The sequence below is a fragment of the Lipotes vexillifer genome, unplaced genomic scaffold (genome assembly GCF_000442215.2).
Source record: "Lipotes vexillifer unplaced genomic scaffold, Lipotes_vexillifer_v1.1 scaffold311, whole genome shotgun sequence".
Lineage (NCBI taxonomy): Eukaryota > Metazoa > Chordata > Mammalia > Artiodactyla > Lipotidae > Lipotes > Lipotes vexillifer.
The window spans coordinates 7,877,480-7,900,994 of NW_006791012.1; the positions used below are offsets into that span (position 1 = coordinate 7,877,480).

Consider the following 23,515-nt stretch of genomic DNA (forward strand, 5'->3'; position numbering starts at 1 on the left):
GAGGGGAAATTGGAGGGAAGGTCAAGGTGATGATTGAAGAGACACAGAGGTATAGGAAAATCTCCACCTTTCTTGCACAGTCATTTGTTGAAGATGTGTCAGCAAGTACAAGCCCATGTGAAACTGGCAGTGCTACATCTGAAATAGATTATTTAAACCGGGGAGGCAGGGTTGCAGGAAGAACATGGCTATCAACACTTGTTTGTCTGACTCAGAGGAATAGAACACAGTGACTTCTGCCTTGGTAGACCACTCACCACTCATCAGGGGGCAAAACAATCAGGGTGGGGGGAAACAAAACAGGACAGATGACCCTTCATAGTTTCACCGGCGTCCACGTGGCTGCATCCATTATTGTAAGAAAGCGTGATGTTTGAAAATAAGAAGTTGTGGAAGGTGAATCCTTCACAGAAGCCCTCAGAGGGTTTATTTAGATGACCATATCCTCTGTTATCAACAGGATGGATTGGTGAGTAATATTTTGATTTAAATGTACTACCTGTTGGGCCCCATTTGCTCTGGGTACACCTCGAGCTTTGCTTGTCTCTGGGCATCAATACCTGCTTTTTTCCTTTGTCTAGAAAGTCCTACCTCTTGGCTCTCCAGGTCCCGTTCCTAAGTCCCTTTTTCCTAAAGCCTCTCTCCTCCCTTCCAAATGGAAGTTATTTGTCTCCTTTGAATTTCCGTTCAGTTTATCTGTACCTCTCTTATGACACACTTTTTACTTTGGAGCAGAGCGATTCCTTTCCAGGCTTATCTTCTCTACTAGATGGAGGCTCCTGTAGGGAAGTCTGTGTCTGACTTTTCTTTGCGTTGCCCACAGAGGTAGCCCATTGCTTGGGACAGTATAATCGTTCACTGAGTTCGGGCACTCAGTAAATAGTTGTTGAATGAATGTGTGAAAGAATGAACGAATGGAATTTATCCTGGGTACACACGTCTTGCATAGTGAGGTACGCAGTTAAACAAAGGAAAAACAAAACTGTCCTAAAACAATTTGTCTTCTTATGAGCTGCCCTTCCAGTCTCCTCGAGAAGTTCCACCATTCTAAGGCAAGAACTTAAAATGTAATAAAAATTTATCTAATTCATGATCAAGTGAAAATACTTAGGGCCCAGAGCCAAAAAATATTATTGGAATGAACTTTTTTCAACACCCTAAATTTAACCAGTTGGAATTCTTTTTTTTTTAAGTACCATCCTATTCAACCTTTTGAAATGAAGGATTTGCCTTTTAGCGGGAAATCTGCATTTCAACGCAAAGATGGAACACAATGTCTTTGGCTTACTTATTCTTCAGAAAAGCAAGTTCCTTTTTTTTTTTTTTTTCTTGCGTTATGCGGGCCTCTCACTGCTGTGGCCTCTCCCATCTGCGGAGCACAGGCCCCGGACGCGCAGGCCCAGCGGCCATGGCTCACGGGCCCAGCCGCTCCGCGGCACGTGGGATCCTCCCGAAACGGGGCACGAACCCGCGTCTCCTGCATCGGCAGGCGGACTCTCAAGCACTGCGCCACCAGGGAAGCCCCCTTTTTTTTTTGAATTATATGCTTTGCTTATGTTAAAGACACAGATTGCAGAAAATTTTGTTTAGGCCTGACAGACTGGTGGCTTGCATTTTTTGCATTTTTATAGATAAAGGGGCATGAAAGATGTCATCTCTCCTCCTCACTCGTAGAGTGGATGCCTAGGGTGAGAACTCTTAAAAGGTGAAATTAGTAACGTGTTGTTAGGTAATCAAGGCTCTGAGGTGATAGGCTTGGTCAAAAAAGAGTTTTTCAATGAGTGATTGATGAGATGGAAGTCGTTGGTGAAGTCTCTACGAATATAAGGACCATGAACAAGTTTCAGCAAAGAAATTCTATAGTGTGACGTCTGAAGAATTCTTGCTTGCTTTGTGTATACGGAGCACCACGATTCGGTAAAATCTTAGCTAGTGAAAAAGCATAGTGATGGGGAAAACGCTCATGTAAATGCTCATTTCTAGAACAAAAGGGAATGCGATTTTGACAATATCAGAAGGTTAATTAAGCAGTCTGTGAGCAGTGATAAAGCTGGCACATTTTCAGTTCAGATTGACACAACTCAAGACACAGGCATTGCTAATGTTGGCTCTATAATACTCTAAAAAGTCACAGGATCTGAGAGATGGGGGCTGGTATCTGCCTTAAATGGAGGGTCAGGAGCTAGAAGGAGATTTATTGGATTTGCTTTCCAGTTAGATATAGAGGCCTCTATCCTAGACTAGCTGCACTGTAGTTATTTTTGTGATTTAGATCCAGTAATATTGATAGAACGGGAATTGGTTCGTTCAGGGAACTTTGCAAACTTTCGGGATGCATTTTAAGTGTAGTCCGTAAGTTGGCTACTGGCTGAGGGCAGAGAGGGGACTTGAGAATGTTGGAGCTAGAAGGGGTGGTAAGTGTCCTTTATTTTGGCCTGTCACCAATATAGAGATCCCTCCCCATCATAGTGGGTTGTCATCTTCTCTTTTTTTTGAAGACGCAAGGTGAGTGGGAGGTCACGCTTCACAGGGTAACCCTTCCTCTTGGGGATGGCTCTACTTCTTTGGTGCCCCGTCTTGCTGGGAAAATAGGGAAGTTATCTAGAAACACATGTTTAAGAAAAGAAATACATAAATGCACATATACACTTTCATGAACGGCAAACATCTATACGTGTATCTACTCCTCTAGAGAGGCCTGGGTTTTTAATTCCTATGAAAGTCAGCACCCGGTGCAGTCATTCAGTGTTTTGGAAATAATGCTTCGTGCTCAGCTGTTTCAGCACATTTGTAGATCAGCGGTATTACTTGTTGACTGGTAGACAGTGATGTGGCTATATGACAAACCCAGTGATTAGTTTCAGAAACAAATAACAGGTCAGTAGTAAAGGAATCTTTGAGATGTTCTTGGGGAAACCTAAAACTTGATTTAATGATCTTCAATTCCAGGGACATCCCACCTGGTTTATAGAGCTCTGTGTCAAAAGTTGGTCCCGATGCATATAGAAATCTAAAGTGACCGATGCATAACATTCAATCAAAACCATTCCTAATTTGTGGCAGATTTTTTAATGAGACCTGAAAGATAAGATTCATTATTTGTTACTCAGCCATAAGGAAACATTGCAACCTAATAATACATAAGGCATTTCTGAGGCCCTAAAGTGGAAATGCTGGGTCTGGAGAGACTTTTATGAAACAGAACAGGTTAAAATGCTTTTCACCAGAGGAGTACAAGGCATTTGAAAAGATTAATTCAGAAGAGGGCAACACATTTGAGAGTCCAGAAAGGGAAACAGGAGTCCAGTGCTTACTGCATCCGTGCAGCGTGCCATAGCTGCATTTGCAAACATTTCCGCATTTATGGAAGCAGTGAGGACACCATCTGCCTGACGTAAGCTGGTTTGGATGTTATGCAAAGAGCGTTCCCTGTTTGAGCCTGGGCCTGTTCCGTGTCCTGGTCAGTGAGGGAGGGTGGAACCTTGGATTCCACGTGGAGGGATCCTTAGGAATTTCCCAGGCTTGCTCTGGTCCTAAAGGAGGTGAGTCCCAGACAGAAGGGATGAGAGCCTCATAGCCAGTGGAGCTCTGGCTGCCAGGAGAACATCAAAGCTTCCAGCTTCCATTCCTCCCCTCATGCTAAGACAGCACTTATGAAATTGGATTGTGCGTACGAATCACCTGGAGTGCTGGCTAAACATAGATTCTCATACTCTATATCCACTTCCCCAATCCCAGTTTTTGATTCAGTAATTCTGAGGAAGGGCCTGAGACATTGCATTTCCAACAAGCTCCCAGGTGATGCTGATGCTGGGCCTGGGGCTGCACTTTGAGAACCACTGCCCTGAGAGAACCACCAAGGAAATAAAGAGAGCATAGCTAGACCGCCCACTTCCCTGCCAGCCACCGGAGCCCACCTCTCCCTGGGGAGAACGAAAATGCAGGTGGGAGGAGAAGAGGCCCTCAGTCAAGGGCAGCCTGGGAAGGCAAGAGCTGCTGGTTGAGGGTGATGCTTAGAAGCATTAATTCTGAGACTCGACTCTGCCTAAACTGTCATGGAATAATTGAAAGCATCATAGCAAGAAGTTAAACCCTAGGGAAGCTATTAACAATTCAGCATTTCCAGTTCCTGTGGGAATGTTGATTCTACTTACCAATGAGAACGTGTTCAGAGATGTGTTTGGCGGGAGAGGCTGCAGAATCAGCTGGGGTCCCCATTGTCTTTGGTTTGACACTCTTCGTGGAGGAAGAGAAATGCAAGTACGAGTCTCTCTCACGAAGACAGTGTCAGTAGCTTGTTAGGCTGATGGGAATGGTTTGTTTCTCTTCAGCTGGCTGATTCTGCAGGGGAAGCAGAAGTAAAGGATGAAAACAGTGCCGGGGGAGGCAAGGTACAGGAAGTAGATCAGGTGTTTCCCAATTTTGAAACCAAGTCAGTTCATTTGGACCCTTTGAAAGGTCCACTCAGCACCTCTGGGCTGGACTCTTCCCCAAGAGAGGTTGTTCCTCCAAATGGGTCAGGAGAAAGAGATCCCTTCTCACTGGTACTTCTTGAGCAGTACAGAGCAGGGTGGGAATGACAGAGGGGAGGAGAGAGATGGATATCCCAGAAAAGAGCACTGGATTGGGGGAGTCAGGAGACTAATTCCGATCTTCACTTTTGTGATTAACCATCATTATAGCTGTGAGCCAGTCACTTAATTTCTCAAAGCCTCAGTTTCCCCACCTGTAAAATGAGGTTATTAGACTTGATGATCTCTAAGGTTTTTTACAACCCCAAACCAAACCCCAAACCAAATAATGGGGGCAGATACTCAGACACTCTCCTTGATGAGCCCTCACTTTGCCTTGTGACCTAGTGCTGTGGGGAACTGGGCCAGGCTGCTACCCCCAGAAACTCAGCTTGCTCTAGGCCAATGGGTTAGTAGATGAGTTTGCCAACAGGAGATGCATGCAAGTGGTCAGGCCTGGACCAGGTTAACGGTTCTCCCATTGCTTGCTGGGGGTCTATTTGAGGCACCTCAGGGTCTTCCCAGAGTAAGTGGCAGCGAATATGAAATGAGTCTTTCCCAGTGTGAGGGTCCAAGTACCTTGTTGCTTTTATGCTGGGGTCACAGTGCTCAGTTGTATGGGTCTCCTAAGAAACAGACTTCAGTCTTGGCAACAAACAAACTTATTAAATAGCTGAGGCAAGAACAAGTGCAAAAATGGATTCTCAGATTTCTCGTTGAAGAACACTATGACTAAATCTGTAGTTAATTTTACCCTTGCCTCTCAATTCATAGAACATAAGCAGTTAGATGAAGACATGCTTGCTTTTTAAGTCTAGTCTTCCTGCTTTTGCTGGTTCATTTTGTGGTATTTGTTTTGTTTGGGGTCAGGGAGGAGGACATGCCTCTGTAGATGGTCTCGGGCTAGGCGGAGCCTTTGTGGCAGCCTCCCTGGGCAGGCCCAGTAACAACAGATTTATGCCTCTGTGTAAGAGCTTCCACGAGCAACACGCCATTGTTACCCACCAGGCTCCTCATGAAAGGAAACCTTGTGCTGACTGCCCTGGCTGTTCTTGGCAGCATGATCTATAGAAGGAGAACAGGATGTATTTTACACTTGAGACCTGCTATCCTAGAGTATAACAACAAGTCTTCTAAGTGCTCTTAATATTAAGCTAATGGAAAACATACTCTGTTTACTCACCATCAAAGTCTGTTTTTCTTCTCTCCCGCCTCCCCCAATCATCACAAACTCCAAGCCTCTAGGACACACGGAGTGTCCCTGCTCCATCTCTCCTCCACTCTGTCTCAAGGTTGACCTCTCCATGCTTGGTTAGCTCAAGGTGGACGTGGAAAAGCTAGGAACTCACCACATAAACCATACAATCCCCAGGTTGCACAAACCAAATATTTCCTTTCTCACAAAAATCTCACTGCTAGAACTGCTTGATTTACGGCTAGATTTATGTTTATCAGTGTGAGAAGTCATTTCTCCTCACCAGAGTGCAACCCAGTGCAGTAGAATAGAGAAGGTGGGCCACGTTTTTTGGGGTGCTGCTATTTTTAGAATGCTGCTTCGCTCCCTGTCATTGAACGGTAGGATTCCTTACCCTTAATGTGAGGACTTGGCCAAAGTTATCTTAACCCCAGAAGTCTAATCTTTATTGCCCACTGCTTTGTGCTGTAAGAAGCCATGTCTACATGGGGTACTCCATGGATAGAATTCCAGGTCCTGAGATGCCCAAGGTTTCCCTATCATTGAAGGTGCTGTCATAAAAACAGAATGGGAAGAGTGGGACAGGAAAGGCAGAGTGGGACTCTGTTCTAGAAGAAAAGATTCACAAATCTCATTTGCTGTTACCGTATTGTTTTTTTGCTTGAGCTTGTCTATAAGTAAAGTAAATGTATGCATGTAAACCAGCCTTGCAGATAAATCCCCCCATTTTACCAGGCTGCCAATCATATGACCAATTTTCCCCTTGCTATTTACACATCTCTTATTATAAGACAATAATCAGACAATAACAAACAAACAAATGAACCAAAGAACCCCCGCCCCCCACTGCTGCCCCATACCTAAAACAAACTCCCTTCCCTTTTGTCAAAAAAGACCAAAATTAAAAACAAAACAGAACTGTGGGAAGGAACTGACCACTGTTCTTTTGATACAGGCCTTGGGCCTGTTAACTATCTGCAAGGCTGTTGTAATGATGTTAATCTATGTTAATGGAATTGAAATGTGATATCCTGTGGTTTAAGATGCACATTGTTTATAGCTTTAGTGCTTGATTTTGGGTTTCTTTCACAGATAAACTTCTGCACTGGAGGGGCCTCTCCTCCCCTCGTTCTACACACGGAGCTCTAATCCCCACGCCTGGGATGAGTGCAGAATATGCCCCGCAGGGTATTTGTAAGTTGAGCATTATTTCTTCTACAAACGTCCGTGTGTGTAGAGATGAGAGTTTCTGGAAATTACCCTTACTTTTTAAGTACTGAAAGGAGTTATTTCCAAAATACATTGGCATCTGCATATGTATATTCCATTACTCACTTGGCACCCAGCTCCCCCAATCCATTCAGCCCTAAGTGGCTTTTTTTTCCCTCCCCTTTTTCTCTCTCTCCTTACTGAAGGCATGGGCCTGAAAGCAGCTCATCCCTGCGGGTCTCCTCCCCAGGGTTTTGTGTGGCTCCGTGGCTGGTGGCTGCATACATCTGTGTGTTCAGGGCCCATTGTATTGCTGGACATTTACCCCCATGGCCTCATTTAGGACTTCGGATTTACTCCATGGCATATGTCTTCAGCAGAGGCCAGAACCGAAAGGAGTCAGTTCACAGTTACTCTAGAGTTATCCTCATGCATGTTATATATGCATTTACGTGTGTATTTAAACATGGTATATTTTTATATATGCATCGTACATTATATATGTGCAGACATATATGATTTCTATTTGTTTTTCTCCTAGATTTAGAGAAAAATGCATAGCATTGTTGCTGAAATTCAAAGATACCACCACCACCCCCACCCCCGCCATCACTACGACTACCACCATCCAGTTACTTGTTTAAGCCAACTTTTATAGTGGGGACCTTCTTATGAAATTTAGATTTGTATGTTTATAAAAATGTTTTTGGGAAAAAAATGTTTTTGAAAGATGTTGTTTTAGAAGGTAATACACTTTGCTTCTCTCTGTAGGAATAAATGGTATCAGTCATGCGTGGTTAAAAAGTCAGATGTGGGGGGAGGGGGAGGGGGCGGGGGGATTGATTCCACCCCAAGCATAAAAAAGCAGGTTCAAGAAGAAAAGAAGTGTGGCATCTAATTTGTATTTAAGGAAAATATTTTTATTTTTAAAGTAAATGAAAAAAATAACCTTTTGTGGAAAGAAAAAAAGAAAGGGAATGATGTGTCGTGGAGAGGGAATAACAGAGAGCAAGATGCAGGAGTTGGGGCCTTAAAGGTGACTGGTTTTCAGATGGGAGGTCAACTAGACCCAACCTTCTTGTGAATGGTGTCTGCAGGGCAGGGCCTGCGCCCTGAGATCAGACTGGAAGCTAGTTGTTTATTTTTATTAACTCCTAGGTCTAGGTAACAAAGAGTTATTGTATGAATTTCACAAGCCCTCAGGTCCTGAGGGCTGGGTGGTACAGGGTTTAAAAGCACCTCCCCACCACGCACTGCCCCTCCCCCCCCCCCCCCCCCCCCCCCCCCCCCACGCCCACCCGGCGAACCCCGCCTGCCCCTGCCCCCCACCCCCGCACCCACAAGCCTAGCTGGGCAGAAGCCTGGGTTAGGTCACGGATTGTACAGAGTTTAGGGGTTTCGACTCACGGTTTCAAGTCCCTACATGCTGACTGGGTGGGGAGAACTCGCCTCGTTTTGCTGGGGGTGCCTGGGGCCCTTACTTGGCTGTGGGAACCGAGCCACCCTTGGAGGGAAGGGGTAGGAAGGGAGTGAGTTCTCTCTCTTCCTCTTGATCCTCCTGAGGGCAGGGAGTTTGATCTAGGGGTTGGGAAACCAGTAGCCTGATAAGGAGCCCCTGTCTTCTCCCTGCTTCCAGCAATGGGAGGGAGCCTAGTTTGCTGGTGCCCATGCCGGCAGGACCAGTTTAGGAGTGACCAGAACAAGGTATGTGGAAATGGGTTGTAGGGATCCAGAAAGTTCTGAAGCAAAACTGACCCGCACCCCACTCAGCTGCCTTAACCAGTGCCTTTGGCTTTCAGAGCATTTAGCACTGACCTTGTGGCCTCCCTGCTGGGTGGACCATGGGCAAGGGCCTTAAAATCACCCCCTCTTGCTCTCTTCTAACCAGGGCCTCCCCTTGGCCTGGGAAAGCCCGGATTCTGGATTCCAGTCTTTCCTCCAGAAGCCCTTGTGGGTGTGTAACGTGTGGTTAGTCATCATTCGTGGTAACTAATCAAGCCTGGTAATAATGAAAACTCACATTCATGTTGGACCTGATAGATTACAGAGAGCTTTTATATATGTTTGTCATTTGAGCCTCACAATTCTTTAAGGTACTGTTTTTTACACTCATTTTCCAGATAGGAAACCTAAGACTCGGAGAAATTAAATGACTGTCCCAGAGCTACCAGCTAGTAAATAGTAGAGCCAGGGGTCCCTCATAAGACATCACTCTTCTAAATCATGACTCTTGAGCCTTGGTGACAAACTAGGAATGGGGTTATTCCTTTCCATACAATAAAATGAAATAAAGTAAAAGCTGTAGGTGAGCTAATAGCTGATTTTAACCGTTTTGATGCCTCAAGTTCCCATGCTCGGGGCCAGGTCTCCATTTATTGCTCTAAATCAGAACAATCCCAGTGAATGCCCAATGAGGCTCTCAAATTGAGAAGTTGATTTTCATCAGAGTAAATGAAGAATATTATTATATTTTACACGTCAATAAATCAATGTAGCCCTAATTTTGCCACACAGGAAATCAATTCTGGTCTTTCTAAACCATCAAAGATGTTATGAACAAAGTAATTTCACAAATTACGGCAAGTAACACATTTATTGATGACTGCAGTTTAGGAATTTAGAATCTGTGAGCACTGTAATATAATATGGTGCACTGGCATGAGCTGAGTGAAATACAGATTATATGGTGAAACTGTAATGCATCATTTGCTATTAGTGGACTGGTAATAATTACCAGTTTCAAAGCAGCTTTTTCCATGTAATCTTTAGTCTCAATCGTAACAGCCCTTCTCATTGACATTATGATTACACTAGCTGCCCTCATGATCTAGAATATCTAGTTGATGGGAATACTAAAATGCAGTAGTGAAAACTGTATGTTCTATGCTCATTATAAGATAAAATGCCATTTTCTCTAACCTGATGTATGAGAGAGAGGGGAGGGTAACAGCACAGTGTTAACATATTGTAGCATGATCACATAGCTTTGAAAACAAAATTTTGGGAAGCTCAGTGCAGCAAAATAAAATGGACTTTTCTCATTTAAGCCTTTTTAAAAGGATCCAGATGAGACCCTTGATGTAGTGCTATATAGATTTCGGCATTTGTCAATGACTGCATTCATGGTGCATGCAAAACCAGCATCGCTAATTATGGGTCCAGTCCTGGGTTTCAATAGAATATTATAAGGTAAAATATGATTTAAAGGCATTTGTAGTGATGAAAGTGTTAACGACTTGCTTCAGCTGACAAATCTCCTTTTTACTTACCCAATTCAGATTGTCAGGCTAAATGTATGATAATAACACAGAGTCCTAGAGAGGCAAAGGAGAAAGCCACAGAGGGTCATGGTAGTTGGAACTAGATAGTTTTTTTCCTGCCTATTTAGGACCCAAGTCATTGTTCAACAACAACAAAAAATTTATGAAAATACTCTCAGTGATGCTTTTTATTTCCCTTTGAAGAGAGAAGGCAAACAAAAATAGGCAGATAATGTGATACTAATGTCAGCGGTTTTCTTTCAAAATCTTTCTGCCTTCTTTTTTCCCCCTCCACATTAGCAAATGTTTGAAACCTAATTTTGGTATCTTATCATCTAATCTTGTTAAAGAGATTTACCCAGGAGTGGGATATATTGAGTGAGATTATAAATGCATTGTAAAGTAAATTACAAGGTCAGGGCAGGGAGTCCATTATTCAGACAAGTGCTTGAGTGAGGCTGGCTTGTTTTGGAATATGAGTGTTTGGGGCTCCTGAGAAGATGCTGCCAGCTTTTCTGACTTGCTAAATGGAAGAATCATAATTGGTTAATTCCTCATTCCCACTCTTTAACTCCATGGTGAATTTTTTCCTTTTTCAAGAGTTACTGACGAATACTATCTGTCTGTGGCCTTAAGGAACTCCTCTTAAAAAGGGGGGCTAAAGTGTATTTCTCATTTGTGCTTTATACAGTGTCTTTTTTTGAATTCCTGGGAAGTTACTGATTTTTCTCATCCTAGTCCTTTTGGCCACCAGCATCTGAGCCCTTTTTAATGCTGAGTTGACTGGTAAACTGTTAGTTACTCCCTTGGTATATGTGTTTTTTAGTTTAGCTATCACCGAAAAGGAATGATTGGGAAGTCAAGCTGGCCCCTCTTTGCCACAGCGGCATTTCCCACTCTCGGGTTCTTTTCAGAGAGGGAGAAATAATGTGACTTAAGCAGGGCCCCTCTCCAGACGGCTTGGCTACTGGCCAAAGAGTTGACTAGCTGAACTGTATCTTTCTGTTTCTTTCTCAACTGGAGCTGAGGCTCAGCTGAGGGCGCAGGATGTTGTATAATTTGGTTCATGTTGTTAGCCTCTCAAAATAATGAGGAGGAGGCTAGTGTAGCATTTCTCAGCCTGCTGCCCTTCATGGTGCTGGCTGCTTTAACTGTTCTTAAACTAGGATGCTGTGTCTGCTTAAGTTGGCACTAGACACTCCACCTAACTTCTCTAGACTCCCATTTGTTTGACTGGGGTGGACAACTCCTAAAGATTTGATATGGCCTGTTGGTTAAATCTGAATTAAATTTCTCTATTGAGATTTTTTGTAACAGCCCTTGAGATAAAAATGGGAATCTCCGTGGGGTGTTGTGGAACCAGAACTGGGACTAACTGACCCTCACACAGGCTGGGATTGTGAGGATGTCGCTAGTCTCTCTTCCACGTAATTATTTCATGAGTACCTTCTCATTTTTAACAATATCAACAATTAGTGTGTTTCAGGCTAAGATTAAAAGCATCTCTAGGGCCATAGAGAATTGTAATGAGTTGACCTTCTCTTTTTTCATATCTCCATGAAATGATTGCCTATTTAGAAAGTTCACCTGCCACCCAGGGGGATTTAGGAAGCAGGAAAGTTTCCCTTAGGCCAGCCTGTCCAAATCCCTCACTTAACGGACAAGGAAAACAGAGGCACAGAGATGAAATGGCTTGCCCCAAAACACAGCTGGTGAAAGACTGGAAAGTTCAGAAGATGTTTGCTGCATTTCTCTAGAAAGTAGGGATCCTCATCCTCAAGCCTGAATCGATCTAGATCTTTCTACTTTGAAGACTGGATTTAAAATTCTTAGAACTGAGTCAAATGGCAGGAAGACTGATTTGACAAATTTTTATTGGGCACCAACCTCCAGATGTGCCAGCACCATCTAGGCACAGGGGATAAGGTCAGTGAGGGCTTAGGCCGTGGGGTTGAGGGCTGGGGGCAGGGAAGGCTGGAGGTGGAACATAAATAAGCAATTGCTGATGCCCTCCTTGGTGATTAAACATTGATGTTGGTGTTGTATTATTTTGCAGGTAAAGATGAGCCCAGCAGCTACACATGTACAACTTGCAAACAGCCATTCACCAGTGCATGGTTTCTCTTGCAACACGCACAGAACACTCATGGATTAAGAATCTACTTAGAAAGCGAACACGGAAGTCCCCTGACCCCGCGGGTTGGTATCCCTTCAGGACTAGGTGCAGAATGTCCTTCCCAGCCACCTCTCCATGGGATTCATATTGCAGACAATAACCCCTTTAACCTGCTAAGAATACCAGGATCAGTATCCAGAGAGGCTTCCGGCCTGGCAGAAGGGCGCTTTCCACCCACTCCCCCCCTGTTTAGTCCACCACCGAGACATCACTTGGACCCCCACCGCATAGAGCGCCTGGGGGCGGAAGAGATGGCCCTGGCCACCCATCACCCGAGTGCCTTTGACAGGGTGCTGCGGTTGAATCCAATGGCTATGGAGCCTCCCGCCATGGATTTCTCTAGGAGACTTAGAGAGCTGGCAGGGAACACGTCTAGCCCACCGCTGTCCCCAGGCCGGCCCAGCCCTATGCAAAGGTTACTGCAACCATTCCAGCCAGGTAGCAAGCCGCCCTTCCTGGCGACGCCCCCACTCCCTCCTCTGCAATCCGCCCCTCCTCCCTCCCAGCCCCCGGTCAAGTCCAAGTCATGCGAGTTCTGCGGCAAGACGTTCAAATTTCAGAGCAACCTGGTGGTGCACCGGCGCAGCCACACGGGCGAGAAGCCCTACAAGTGCAACCTGTGCGACCACGCGTGCACACAGGCCAGCAAGCTGAAGCGCCACATGAAGACGCACATGCACAAGTCGTCCCCCATGACGGTCAAGTCCGACGACGGCCTCTCCACCGCCAGCTCCCCGGAACCCGGCACCAGCGACCTGGTGGGCAGCGCCAGCAGCGCGCTCAAGTCCGTGGTGGCCAAGTTCAAGAGCGAGAACGACCCCAACTTGATCCCGGAGAATGGGGACGAGGAGGAAGAGGAGGACGACGAGGAAGAGGAAGAAGAGGAGGAAGAGGAGGAGGAGGAGCTGACGGAGAGCGAGAGGGTGGACTACGGCTTCGGGCTGAGCCTGGAGGCGGCGCGCCACCACGAGAACAGCTCGCGGGGCGCGGTGGTGGGCGTGGGCGACGAGGGCCGTGCCCTGCCCGACGTCATGCAGGGCATGGTGCTCAGCTCCATGCAGCACTTCAGCGAGGCCTTCCACCAGGTCCTGGGTGAGAAGCATAAGCGCGGCCACCTGGCCGAGGCCGAGGGCCACAGGGACACATGCGACGAAGACTCGGTGGCCGGCGAGTCGGACCGCATAGACGATGGCACTGTTAACGGCCGCGGCTGCTCCCCGGGCGAGTCGGCCTCGGGCGGCCTGTCCAAAAAGCTGCTGCTGGGCAGCCCCAGCTCGCTGAGCCCCTTCTCCAAGCGCATCAAGCTCGAGAAGGAGTTCGACCTGCCCCCGGCCGCGATGCCCAACACGGAGAATGTGTACTCGCAGTGGCTCGCCGGCTACGCGGCCTCCAGGCAGCTCAAAGATCCCTTCCTTAGCTTCGGAGACTCCAGACAATCGCCTTTCGCCTCCTCGTCGGAGCACTCCTCGGAGAACGGAAGCTTGCGCTTCTCCACGCCGCCCGGGGAGCTGGACGGAGGGATCTCGGGGCGCAGCGGCACGGGAAGTGGAGGGAGCACGCCCCATATTAGTGGTCCGGGCCCGGGCAGGCCCAGCTCAAAAGAGGGCAGACGCAGCGACACTTGTGAGTACTGTGGGAAAGTCTTCAAGAACTGTAGCAATCTCACTGTCCACAGGAGAAGCCACACGGGCGAAAGGCCTTATAAATGCGAGCTGTGCAACTATGCCTGTGCCCAGAGTAGCAAGCTCACCAGGCACATGAAAACGCATGGCCAGGTGGGGAAGGACGTTTACAAATGTGAAATTTGTAAGATGCCTTTTAGCGTGTACAGTACCCTGGAGAAACACATGAAAAAATGGCACAGTGATCGAGTGTTGAATAATGATATAAAAACTGAATAGAGGTATATTAATACCCCTCCCTCACTCCCACCTGCCACCTCCTTTTTTCATCACCCTCCCCTTTCCCCATCGCCCTCCAGCCCCACACCCTGTAGGATTTTTTTCTAGTCCCATGTGATTTAAACATACAAACAAACAAACAGAAGTAACGGAAGCTAAGAATATGAGAGTGCTTGTCACCAGCACACCTGTTTTGTTTTGTTTTTTTTCTTTTTCTTTTTCTTTTTTTCCTTTATGTTCTCACCGTTTGAATGCATGATCTGTATGGGGCAATACTATTGCATTTTACGCAAACTTTGAGCCTTTCTCTTGTGCAATAATTTACATGTTGTGTATGTTTTTTTTTTTTTTTTAAACTTAGACAGCATGTATGGTATGTTATGGCTATTTTAAATTGTCCCCGATTCGTTGCTGAGAAAACATGTTGCTGTTTCCAGTTCCGTTCTGAGAGAAAAAGAGAGAGAGAGAGAAAAAGACCATGCTGCATACATTCTGTAATACATATCATGTACAGTTTTCTTTTATAACATGAGGAGGGAAAACAGTCTTTGGATTAACCCTCTATAGACAGAATAGATGGCACTGAAAGCAAATCTCTACAAGCTAAATGTCTGTCTCTAAAGGGTTAAATATATCAATTGGAGATGAAGGAAAGGCCTTGAATTGACAAATTAACAGAAAAATAAAACAAGTTTATTCTATCATTTGGTTTTAAAATATGAGTGCCTTGGATCTATTAAAACCACATTGATGGTTCTTTCTACTTGTTATAAACTTGTAGCTTAATTCAGCATTGGGTGAGGTAATAAACCTTAGGACCTAGAGTATAAATCTATATTGTATTTCTCACAACAATGGCTACCTAAAAATATGACCCATTATGTCCTAGTTAATCATCATTTTTCCCTTTCGTTTAATCTTGTAAGCAAAACTGATTATACCAGTATAAAAACTTTTGCTCCTGATGAGAGCTTAAAAGAAATGGGCTCTTTTGCCCAAAGTTTTATTTTTTTTTAAATGATGATTAAATTGAATGTGCAACGTGCAAAAGCTCTGGAACACGATTAAATACATTAGTAAGGAATTCATTTTATGAAGATAACTTGTTTTAAATAATGTCTTTTGAAAAAAATTCTGGCACCAGAAGAAATAGATCCAGATCTACTTGGTTGTCAAATGGACAATCAAATGATAAACTTTAAGACCTCGAATAGCATGTCCAGAAGAAGAGACTGACAATAAGGTTTGACAGAGGGTAACAGAGGAAAAAAATATGTGATTTATTAGCACAATGTGGTACTATTTGCCATTTTAAACTAGAACAGGTGTATAAGCTAATATTGATACAATGATGATTAACTATGAATTCTTAATTAAGACTTGCGTTTAAATGTGACATTCTTAAAAAAGAAGAGAAAGAATTTTAAGAGTAGCAGTATATATGTCTGTGCTCCCTAAAATTTGTACTTCATTTCTTTTCCATACACTGTGTGCTATTTGTGTTAACATGAAAGAGGATTCATTGTTTTTATTTTATTTTTTTAATTTTTTCTTTTTTATTAAGCTAGCATCTGCCCCAGTTGGTGTTCAAATAGCACTTGACTCTGCCTGTAATATCTGTATCTTTTCTCTAATCAGAGATACAGAGGTTGAGTATAAAATAAACCTGCTCAGATAGGACAATTAAGTGCACTGTACAATTTTCCCAGTTTACAGGTCTATACTTAAGGGAAAAGTTGCAAGGATGCTGAAAAAAATAATTTGAACACAATCTCATTGATGAGCATTAAAAAAAAAAAAAAACTGAAAAAAAAACTTTGCCCGCCATTTACTTGACTAATGAGCTTACTTACTCGGACTCAACATTGCAAGCGCTGTGAATGGAAAACAGAATACACTTAACATAGAAATGAATGATTGCTTTCGCTTCTACAGTGCAAGGATTTTTTTGTACAAAACTTTTTTAAATATAAATGTTAAGAAAAAAAGAATTTTTTAAAAAAAACACTTCATTATGTTTAGGGGGGAACTGCATTTTAGGGTTCCATTGTCTTGGTGGTGTTACAAGACTTGTTATCCATTTAAAAATGGTAGTGGAAATTCTATGCCTTGGATACACACCGCTCCCGCTCTTCAGGTTGTAAAAAAAAAAAACATACATTGGGGAAAGGTTTAAGATTATATAGTACTTAAATATAGGAAAATGCACACTCATGTTGATTCCTATGCTAAAACACATTTATGGTCTTTTTTCTGTATTTCTAGAATGGTATTTGAATTAAATGTTCATCTAGTGTTAGGCACTATAGTATTTATATTGAAGCTTGTATTTTTAACTGTTGCTTGTTCTCTTAAAAGGTATCAATGTACCTTTTTTGGTAGTGGAAAAAAAAAAAGACAGGCTGCCACAGTATATTTTTTTAATTTGGCAGGATAATATAGTGCAAATTATTTGTATGCTTCAAAAAAAAAAAAAGAGAAAAAAGTGTGACATTGTACAGATGAGAAGCCATATAATGGCGGTTTGGGGGAGCCTGCTAGAATGTCACACGGATGGCTGTCATAGGGGTTGTACATATCCTTTTTTGTTCCTTTTTCCTGCTGCCATGCTGTATGCAGTACTGCAAGCTAATAACGTTGGTTTGTTATGTAGTGTGCTTTTTGTCCCTTTCCTTCTATCACCCTACATTCCAGCATCTTACCTTCATATGCAGTAAAAGAAAGAAAGAAAAAAAAAAGGGGGGGGGAAAAAAAACCAATGTTTTGCAGTTTTTTTCATTGCCAAAAACTAAATGGTGCTTTATATTTAGATTGGAAAGAATTTCATATGCAAAGCATATTAAAGAGAAAGCCCGCTTTAGTCAATACTTTTTTGTAAATGGCAATGCAGAATATTTTGTTATTGGCCTTTTCTATTCCTGTAATGAAAGCTGTTTGTCGTAACTTGAAATTTTATCTTTTACTATGGGAGTCACTATTTATTATTGCTTATGTGCCCTGTTCAAAACAGAGGCACTTAATCTGATCTTTTATTTTTCTTTGTTTTTATTTTTTTTTTTATTTGGATGACCAAAGGTCATTACAACCTGGCTTTTTATTGTATTTGTTTCTGGTCTTTGTTAAGTTCTATTGGAAAAACCACTGTCTGTGTTTTTTTGGCAGTTGTCTGCATTAACCTGTTCATACACCCATTTTGTCCCTTTATTGAAAAAAATAAAAAAATTAAAGTACACAATGTAAGCTTCTTGTGTCCTCATTTGACACACTCTGTAAATTACTTTCAAGAAAATAACAGGTTTTAAGAGAAGGCCAGTCAGTCTTTTTCAAGATTATTTCTATGGGCATTTTGATGCGTGTATTATACCCAAAAGGAACATAAAATACTTACTATATTAAAATAGACATATCTCAAGCCATGGAAATAGTTTAGACTTTATAATTCTAGAATAATTTTCAAGAAATGGAAAATGTTTTCAGTATGATGTTAAAAACTTCCCCTCCATCTCTTAGCAGTAATCCATTCAGATATAAATGAAAAACTTCCTGATAATAGCATCTTAAACCTTTATTCCCTTTGGATTTTTTTGTGTTCTTGTTGTCTAAAAGTTCTTTTCTATTCTCCCATCATGCCCTATCTTAGAACATAATGTAAAAAAGTTGTTTTGTTTTTTTTTAATCAGCTCTTTTGTTTCCACATAAGAGTCTTTCCTCATACCAAAAATAATCCCACCCCTCAAATTTAAAAATCCAGAAACAGAAGCATCAGGTAAAAGAGAGAGGCGGTGGGGGGGTGGGGAAGCAAAAGCAAGCAAGCAAGCAGTAACTAGGAGTTTAGCTAGCTTTGGCCAAATCTGTGGAATCAGCCACTAATTTCCTGAGATATATGGTGGTTTGCTTTGTGATTCTGAGATCCTAGGGACCCTAGTTGGGACAGATGTTGTAGCTGTTTTTATAGGGTCTTCCTGATTCATAGCAAATGAGGGTGGGAATACCCTTCAATTATCTTTTGGCCAACCAACAGATTTATAAAATGAAGCAACGTCTTTGAAAAGCAAGTTAGGTCTGTTTTAAAAACCCCTACTTAGAAATCTGTGTTGTCAGTTTTACAAATACTGCATGTTGCAGCATCTATTTGCTTTATTAAAACACATACCTCTGTGACGCTGTCTCCCTGTTCCCAGTGTAGATGAATGGATACGACATTGTTCTTCTTTTTGTAAAAAACAAAACAAAAACCGTTCTGTTGTCTTGTGGTAGCATTTCTGTTGCTCAGTTCTTATGCCCTGGTGCCTTGTGAGGTGGCCTTTTCACAGAATGCCTTTTATCTGAGGCAAGAATTGTTTTATCTTTCTAAAATATAGAGAAAGTAAGTGTATTTTTTTAAAGTCTGTTTGGGTGGGAAGCAGAGAGGAATCCGGTAAGAGATGATTTGGGAGAGCATAAATGGTACAGGAGCTGGGATGGAATGAGGGGGTACTTGCAGAACTTGATAATTGGCAGTGAAGTGACGGGTGATATATGTGTTTTAGATGAGTTTAACTTCACAAGTGAATCCAGAATGCTGTTCAAGACAGACAGAAATATTCTTCAAGTGCCATATGCCAGTTTCAGACATGGTGACTTTGCTCCACCATATTAAATGTCCATAAAACCGCTGTGTATTCCTATTACTCTTTTATTAGGAGCTATGAGTACAGCTGTGCAGATTTTATATACAGTATTCATTTAAATTTCTCAGTATATGATGCTCTTAGTGTAATTAGGTTTTGCATCCTGACAGACAGAATTAATGGTGGATACTGTCTGCTTGTATGCTCAAATTTCTTAAATGGGGAATGGGGAGGGTGCAAACATCTGGTGATAAATCACAGATTATGTTTGATTTACATGGTCCCAAAGTTAAATAAATTTATTGGGAGACAGGTTCTTCAGGGTTCTCAGTCTCCTGACTTATTGAAGCCCTCTTATAAAATATTATTTCTGAAGCTGCCTGAACAATAGAAGCCTGAAAACCTAGGCAACAAGAATATAACTTATAAATGACATCTTGTATCTGGAACCCTAAAATTAAAAATCTTAATATAAAATAACAAAAAAACATTTCCAACAGTAGGATGAGTTCATGATAAAGCTTTAAAACGAGGAACTACTAAGGACATGAACACATTTCAAAATTCTCAACTTAAGTTTATGTGACACCCCTGACGTGTTGAATGCAATGTTCTCTACATACTTGAACTCCTAAAGCTTAACATGTTCCTTTTCATCTTGATTTTGAGAACAATTTAATAAACAGCAATACAGTAAATACTATTTCTCACAGATTTTAACCCAGACACTCTCCAGTACGTGTGCTACGTTCATCCTGAAACCAGTTACTCTCCTCTCTCTGCTTAGGACCTACAAAAAGAGTGAGACGAACATATTTGAAAGGTTGCTAAGAAGTGAGGTGAACGCTTGGGTCTTCGTTTGTACCAGCAATGGCAGGAAGTGTGAAGCAGCTGAGCTTTTCCCAGGGCATTCTGTGATAGAACTGTTTATTTAAATACCATTTTTGTATATGCAATAAGTTCATACTGTATATATTCACAATGCTTGAAGTGAGGACTTGAAAGGAAGTGGCGGCGGGGGCTAGATATCATTTCATTTGGAGAAATAAGGAAATCAGCTGGTTTATTCACAGACGCTAAAAGTTTGTTAAAAGGTACTGGGATATTTCAGGCCTTCCTGGAAAGGAGTTGAGAAGCCTCAGGCCCCATTCTGTCCTGCTTCAAACACTTTACTCTCAGAGAGTGAGGGAGGAAATAACAGTGTTTTCGTTTTTTAAACCCCTCCCCGGCTCCATACACACAAACATGATTTCTTATGACTGTGTTGTAGTCGTGTGTTCTTCATTATGATTCTGTTACTCCATTGTCCCTGGGCCTGGTGTGTTCAAGAATGTACACATCCTATGCTCTTTTTTTCAGACTACCTCCCATTTAAAAAAAAAAAATTGTGGGACTTTTGCTGCTATGAGGATGGGATTGGCAGTGTTCTTTAAACCTGCTTGGAAAAGTGTTTTATAAAAGACGGTTAACTTTTAAAAGGCATTAGCCACTTAGCAAATTTTCCTAAGTGTCTCCTAAGGCCCTGCAGCTTTCCCTGTTACAATAAATGAACCCATTTTTAGAGACGTGGACATCAGAACACATAGATGGAGCTGGGATTATGTACATTTATTCCAGGGTTGCTTTAGCTACAAATTGTAGACATGGGTTGGTGGGTCTGTTCTTTTGCTTGCTGTCATCTTGTTATCCCATTAGCCCGCTGTTTCATTTAGTAAAACACATGGCCAGTGAATCAGCCTTTAAGGGGATGGGCCTATTTCTCTCTCTCTCTCTCTATTTCCCAGTGTCATTCATGATCATGGGATGCGATCAATTCCTCCCTTTCACATGGGAAAGGAGACCAATACAGTTCACGTGGGTCCATTGTACTCAAGAACCTAAACTTGGCTGAAGGCAACTCAATGGTTGATCCAAATACTGTTTTCCCTTTCTGTAAAGTGATAAAGGGAGCATTTATCAGGTCTTTATGAGATGGCAGAAAAGGCAAATTAAGCCATTTCCCCAAAGTCTATCCTTTAAAGCAGGACCCCCAAACCCACAGGGGGGCTGTGCTTTTAAATAACAGTGGATGTGATACATGCCCATGCTAGCTATACTTTGTCTGTTAGGATTTTAAATATTGGTAGCAGGTCTGACAAAGGGGTTTGATGCGGGGGGGTATCAGCGAAAGGGGCCTCAACGACAGTGACTTAGGGCTGGGCTGGGAATGGAATTCCCAAGAGCCCACCTGGACACAGCAGGCCCCTCAGCCCAGGTCTCCACTGCTCAGGGGGGGGATTCGAGAAAGCAGCTGAGCTCCAGACCCTGGGCCTCCTGCGGCGCCAAGTCAGGGGAGAGGAGGCCCCAGGCCCCTGCTTCGGGTCGCCATGGCAACGAGGCCTGGAATGCCACAGTCGTAGCCCTCTTCCTCGGCACATCCGGACTCCCAGTTCTGCTGCTTCGAGTCAATGTACAAAGCAAGGGAGGAACCCTGGAGGAAAATAACCACTCCCTTCTTCCCTTCACCACTGCCTTGTCCCCTTACAAAAAAGAAAAAAAAGAAAAGAAAACTGCATGTTTGAAAGAAACTACAGGCAGTTTTTGGTGCCATTTGGGAGCAACTATTTTGAGTTCTGGTTTTCTCTTCAGAGATTTGTTCGCCTCTTGTAAATCGTTGGCTGCTTTGACGTTGAACTTGATGACATTTCATGTTTTCGTTGTGCTGCTTTTACATCAATTTTGAGTTTTTTGTTTCTTTATAATTTTATTATTATTTTAAGGAAATGTCCCCCTCCCTCCTCCTTCCCCTGTTCTCCTCAACCAAAGGACTGTTTCCTACTCAGTTTTCTCAGTTATAAGGGAAAGTGTTTCCTTCCAGGTGTGTCCCCAGCTTATTAGGACTGTCCTATGATCGGGGAGGGGGTCCAGGTCCTTTGGGGGAAGGCGGGGAGGGAGGCATGGGGAAGGCACTCAGAGGTCAGAGATTTGGGGGAGGTGGGGGAGACTGAGTTTGAAATCATGTTTAAGATGCCGGTGGCTCAACCTGTGCTTGATTTAAGTTATAATTTTAAAAAGCTAGTTAGAGAACAGAAAATGACTGGGCCAAGTCACACCTGTACTTTTTTTTCCCCTCCTCTGTCTCCAACCTCTTTCTAGGTTCTTCACACACCCCCGTTCGGCGTAGTACCCAGAGAGCTCAAGATGTGTGGCAGTTTTCGGATGGAAGCTCGAGAGCCCTTAAGTTCTGAGAAAATTTGAACCCCCAGGGGCGGGGTGGACGCGTGCCGCCCAGCCGACATCTGCGTGGTCTGTCATCCTGCTAGTTTGTGATGTTTTCTGACAGTAGCCTCCAAGAAGCCGTTGTGCGAAGACAGGGTCCTGCAGTGTCCTTCCTGCCCGGGCCTGCAGTGCCATTTTATTTATATTTTTTAATAAAAAGTAAAAACAAAAAAACAGACCCACATTGGAACAGTGAATCAGTCCCATATTGAGGGCCCATGGACCATCGCTGTCCTGAGTGCCGTCCTGGCCCTTCTGAGACCAGCCAACCTAATTCCCCGTATTGTGGAAATGAGCATGAGTCCCCCAGACCCCTTGTTTCTATACATTCTATGTTGTCTTTTAAAAAGTGTGCTTAACATTGACACAATAAATGTTGGAGCTTTAGGTGGTGTTTGCTTGTTCTTTAATTATTAATGTTTATAAGACAATGCAGCCGCTTAAGGCTGTATTTCTGTACCCATTTCTGCAGACACCCATCGGGTGGGAAGGAGGAACAGATTTGAGGAATGGGTAGGAGGTGTAGGAGGGGAAATAGGTTACTGCTTATCAGATGGCATAAATTTTCAAGGAGCATCAAAATGCAAAACTTGGGAATAAATCATAGCAATGTCATAATTAATGTAGTAGTAGTTTGCTGTTTATTAATGCTAAAGTGTGGTTTTCCTAACTGTCTGACATAATTTGCATACCATTAAATAATGCATAATATGGCATGCTGAATTCTGTTTTTCAAATATATGCTTTTGGTGGCTACCATGCAGGATTTGAATTTGTCTTTTAATTTAGCTCAAGAAAGCTAATGTCCCTGGATTAGTGGTAAATCCCAAAGCAGGTGATGAATATCAGTAGTTGTTTATTAAATATTCTAATTTTAGGTTCCCAAAACTTCAGCAAATATATCTTAATGCAGACAAACAAACAAACATAAAACTTCTTTATTACTCACATCAGGAAATTTGGGGCAGGTTTATAAGGGGAAAAAAATGATAGGACGAAAGAGGTCCACATCAGAACACGCTATTGTAATCGTAATAGTGCCCCATTCCTTAGAAATTAGTGACACAAATGTTAGGTCTACAAATGAGTGATAAAAATTCCTTCTGGCCCAGTTAATTTGCAAATAACTTTTCTAAGTTTGGTGTTTTCTATTGCCTGGAGATCCAGAAGAGAACTAGAAACAATATAGCATATTAAAATAGGTTTATAAATAATAGAACTCAGACACCTGTGTATTATAGATTTACATATTGGCTGTGAACGTAAGTGGGGAAAATCTTACCCACTTACCCTCTGGCTAGATTACCTAGCCTAGTGAGAAGACAGAAAAATAATTGGCATCTGGATTCTTTCCTGCTTATTCATCATAAATAATGACTCCTCACAGATGTGTGC

At 42.9% G+C, this 23,515-nt stretch overlaps 1 protein-coding gene across 6 annotated transcripts in view; it reads left to right on the top strand.

The window, feature by feature from the left end:
* The window catches only part of BCL11A (BCL11 transcription factor A), a 99,615-nt gene extending 77,108 nt beyond the window's left edge, over positions 1-22,507 (top strand). Inside the window, exons 3-5 of one of the 6 annotated variants that reach the window (XM_007464149.1) lie at positions 6,799-6,900; positions 12,232-13,974; positions 21,998-22,507. In XM_007464149.1, coding sequence (XP_007464211.1) covers positions 6,799-6,900; positions 12,232-13,974; positions 21,998-22,089 — 1,937 coding nt within the window. In that variant the 3' untranslated portion in view covers positions 22,090-22,507. Of the gene's footprint in view, positions 1-6,798; positions 6,901-12,231; positions 17,485-21,997 lie in introns of those variants that run through there. The other 5 variants (XM_007464150.1, XM_007464146.1, XM_007464145.1 and 2 more) reach the window with 5 other exon arrangements.
* Positions 22,508-23,515: the final 1,008 nt, after the last annotated feature.